Source organism: Otolemur garnettii, unplaced genomic scaffold (genome assembly GCF_000181295.1).
Source record: "Otolemur garnettii isolate 467f Iridium unplaced genomic scaffold, OtoGar3 scaffold00141, whole genome shotgun sequence".
NCBI classification, from domain to species: Eukaryota; Metazoa; Chordata; class Mammalia; order Primates; family Galagidae; genus Otolemur; species Otolemur garnettii.
This window is the reverse complement of record NW_003852536.1, coordinates 4,947,829-4,952,094: the sequence shown is the minus strand read 5'-3', so window position 1 is coordinate 4,952,094 and position 4,266 is coordinate 4,947,829. Positions and strand designations below refer to the sequence as shown.

At 40.7% G+C, this 4,266-nt stretch overlaps 1 protein-coding gene across 4 annotated transcripts in view; it reads right to left on the bottom strand.

Moving 5' to 3' along the window:
- The window catches only part of PLD5 (phospholipase D family member 5), a 355,615-nt gene that overhangs the window by 165,878 nt on the left and 185,471 nt on the right, over positions 1–4,266 (bottom strand). For 3 of the 4 annotated variants that reach the window (XM_012810747.2, XM_003798816.1, XM_003798817.1), the window contains exon 3: positions 1,485–1,653. The exons of the other annotated variant lie outside the window; for it this stretch is intronic. In XM_012810747.2, the coding sequence (XP_012666201.1) occupies positions 1,485–1,653 (169 nt within the window). The remainder of the gene's footprint in view (positions 1–1,484; positions 1,654–4,266) is intronic. 4 annotated transcript variants of the gene reach the window in all.

Here is a 4,266-nt window from a genome sequence, read left to right as displayed (position 1 = left end):
AGGGAATGAGGTGAATGTATTTGTCATGTAGAAAAGCTACGAATTGCTATGGCCGGAGAGTGGCCTGTGGTGTACCATTTCCAAAGACAGCTGCCAACCCTTCTTCTCATTCCTGTACATGGATGCAACTCCTTCACCTTGGGCTCATGGCTTGCTTCAACCAATGGAATAGCTTGGAAGCAATATTCTGTAGGTCTGGGGCTTTAGCAGGCCTCACAGCTTCTGCTTCTGCTTTCTTAGGATCCAACCACTATGTAGAGAGCTCAGGATAGCTTCCTGAATGATGGAGGAACATACAAAAGACAGATCCGGCCTCCTCCAGATGGTCCAACCACGCTAGTTAAGATGCATCTTGGATCCTCCAGCCCCAGGGAAACTACCCCCGCCAACACTATGTCAATCAGAGATAAGTCCATCTGCCAAACCCTGTCCAGAATCATTAATACATAAATGGCTGCTATTTTTTAAACCACTAAGTTCCAGGATGATAAATTATGCAGCAATAAATCCTAAAAGACCCACTTAAGCAGCAGAGATGGAAAAGTGCAGAGCACAGTTAGACAATTCATTCAGTTTTTCTTTAGTATGGCTTCCGTGTTTTTTGTTTGGTTGGTTTCACCAATTTTCCAATAACTTGACATTTAATAGTATGAGTGACTAGAGTCAACCAAATATTGAACAGATTCCCTAGATTTCAAAGCACCAATAATGGTTATGGGCTTAATGCCAACACATTTTTGCATATGATGAGGTCAAATCTTATCTTCCCCATGACCCAGACACGACATGTAAGTATGGGCTGATGGTCAGACACTTGCATAGGAAAGCTCAACGTAAACTGTCATGGTTGTACCAATATAAAGAACAATACACTAAATATAACCAGGATCATTTTCTTATATTCAGAGCCTTTTATTCAGAAATCATTTCGATCATTTAGTCAGTTTCCTAGAAGTTGTTGTCTGCAATAAGCACAATTTCTCTTCCTCATTCATTGGCATATGATAGAGACAAGAATAAATAATTATCCTGGGAAGTTTGACTCTACTATTAAAAAAAATTGAGTTTGAAGGCTGAAGGTGAATTACAACATAAATTAATCAAATAAATGCCTCCGCAAGGAGTTATGGAACTACGCATGTAAACAGGCTGCACAAAGCAGAACTGGGCCACACCACTGACACAGACTGTCGTGTGAAGGCGCCCCCTGAAGTTGTTCACCACAGCAAGGCTGTTATCAAGAGCCTAGTGCAGGTATAGGCGAAGCACGACTTTGCCCTTGAAAACCTGGCATTCTTGTAGGAGCTCAGTGACAAGTGATTAACAACGGCACATATACACGGATGTAATGATGTACATGTACTCCGGGTGAGGGTAGACTAAGAAAAATGAGCTTGAGCTTGAGAAGCAGAGGGCAAGAATGCTGAGGAGTGTAAAATGCACGTAAGTACAATCACATCACACACACAGAGGATGCAGCTTACCTGACATGCTGATGGATGAGTGTGGTTGAGGTCCCAATGGGAAGACACTATGTCAACAGACTTTTTGGCCATGTTGAGTAAATTCATCCAGCCTTGGAAAAGTGATAAGTGAAATGGTGCATTTTCTGAATAGTTAAGGCCTTCAGGAATATTTTCCACCAGGGCAATTCTTAGAAAAGATTTTGAGAAACAAACAAATAAAATCTAGTCAAATTGGAAGCCACAGATACATGCATATAGAGACATCTGAAAAATATTCTTTCTGAATGTATACTTTCCTTACAATTTACTTTTTTTTACCAAATCAGTCTTATATCCTCCCTTTGCTAATCTACTCCTGTGTTCTGAACGTTTATGTTGTTTTTCCACAGTTAGCACCTGTATTTTAGAAAATCATGACATTTATCTCTACTGGCCAATTTCAAATTAGCCTTGGAAAAAAATTCAGAGCTTCCTCTATCTTCCTCTAGTAATATATTCTTTATTTTTCTTCTACAGCAATGCAATTCTTTTATAAAATATTACTCTGCAAGCTACTTGAGACCATAAATCAAGTCTTGTACATCTCCAATTTCTAATACAATGTTGGGCACCTATTAAAACTCAGTAAAGGTGATTATTATTGCTTAACATCTCTGTTAATACTTCTTAGCCTCAGGGGTTAAAGCGACTCTGAAAAGAGTTATAAAACTTCCCTGTTGCAGGGATTTATTAAAGTCAGAGATAAGGAATTTAAATGATAGTAACAATCAAGCACTAAAAAACTGCAATCAGAATTATCCTAATAAGTTTGTTTATGTATATATATTAAATATTGACAGCATATCATTGTGACTGGTTCTCCTTGATATTTCAGCAAAGGCTGCATTTTTTTCACTTTTGAGTTAGGTAACACATAATTTCCTAACAAAGGAGTGAATAGCTATTTCCCAGTTTAATAAATGCATATCCATCTGCAATTCTTGATGAAAAAACGCCAAACCCTTATGAAAATACCTGTTAAATATTTCTAAAACAAAGAACTGTTTTATTCATACTTAAATGCCCAGAACCAGCAACATAATTAGAGCTCATAAGTGCTTATGGAATGAATTTTCTCAGCTTTCAATGAAGAATTCAGCACTTTCAATAATATTGTTGACGGTTACTCTTAATGACACTTGTTTCACTTAGTTTGCTTTAGAAACAAAAACAACATTGCTGGTAAAACGTTCTGGTGTATTTGAGGAACCTAGAATATTATACCGAGAATGAAGTTGGGGAATGAGGCCTAGAGACATTCACAATTTGGGGGCCCAATCACCCCACCCCACCCCCCCAGCCCTTAGAAGAACAGGACAAGCAAATTGCTCTGTGCAACCCCAAAATGACTATGACAAATCTTCTCTAGTCCTCAGAAACATATAATCTAATGGAAGAGCCTGTCTTGTGCATACTTATTCAAAAAGAGGTAGAATCTGATAAATGCTGAAACCAGGAGTAGGAAGTTTAGTTGGGCAGATAATTCACCTGAGCATCACTGGAATGTGGAAAGAAAGGAAAAATTGATTGTGATTGGGGACATCTGGAATTGAAAGAAGCTGGACCTGAAATTAGTCTTCAAAGACAGAATTTTTAAGGAGTGAGCTAGAAGAGAAAGATATTCTAGCAAAGGGGAAAAGTTGGGGAACTATAATGTGTCCAGATATTCGTGAGTTTGTAAACTAAGGGGAGTGTGAGGCAGGAGCTTGTGATGATGGGGAAAACTGGCAGCCTCTGTAGGGGCCACACGGCAGGGCTGGTGGACCAGGGGGAGGAGTTGGATTTCATTCTGATGCACTGGGAGAAGCACGTGTGTTTTAGGGGAGGGACTTGACAGCATAGCTGTCTGCTATTGGAACAGAGACGGGGAGAAGGAAGAGGACAAGTCAGAGTGGAGGATGTTAAAACAGTTGGGGAAAGAACAAGCAGTTTGAATTAGGTGGATGAGAATTTTTAAAAGGCATGCAATGGACATTTTAGAACCTCAATTGTAAACATTTAGTGTTGAATGGATATGAGGAGCAGGAAAAGGAGCCAGAGAGGCTTCTCAGACTTCCTTGCAGAGCCTCCATACCGTCCCTTAAGCAGGCTCTGCAACAACTTCCAGTGGTCTTCTCACCTGGATTCTTGCTCTTCTCTAAGACATTTTCCATGCCACAGCTGGATTAATCTCTTTTAAATGGAAATACAATGCTCTGCCTTTTGCCTAACTAAATTTCCCATGAACTTCCCCGCTGTCCTTGGGATGGTGGGTCCTCACCCCGCCCAACCGGCTGACAAGCATTTAGCAGCCTGCCCTGTCTTTCTGCAGCTTCACCACTTTCTAACTCCCTTTTTGGACTTTATGCCGCAGCCACCCTTTACATCTTTTTCTCCTTCCTTGCTGTTCTCTCTAGACTTTGGCATTTTGTGTACGTTTTCCCAATTCCTACACTGATCAGAGCTATCTCCCAATTAACTTTCACGGTTCTGATCAAAACATCAATAAGCTTCCCTATGCCCCCAAACTAGGCTAGATCCTTTATTATCACGCCTACGGTGACCTGTTCCTCCGCTTTCATCCTACTGATCACTCTTGAAATTTCTTGCTCAAGGTTGACTCTCCTCGATGAGTCTGTAGGGTGTGTAGAGGCAGGAACCTACTCCACTGGCCCAGTATTGTGTCCTCACTGCCACACATACCCCACAGCAAGTGTCCAAAGAATGACTGCTGAGTTTCAGGAAAGTGGGAACTGGGAAGATGGGGGCTAAGGCCCATTCA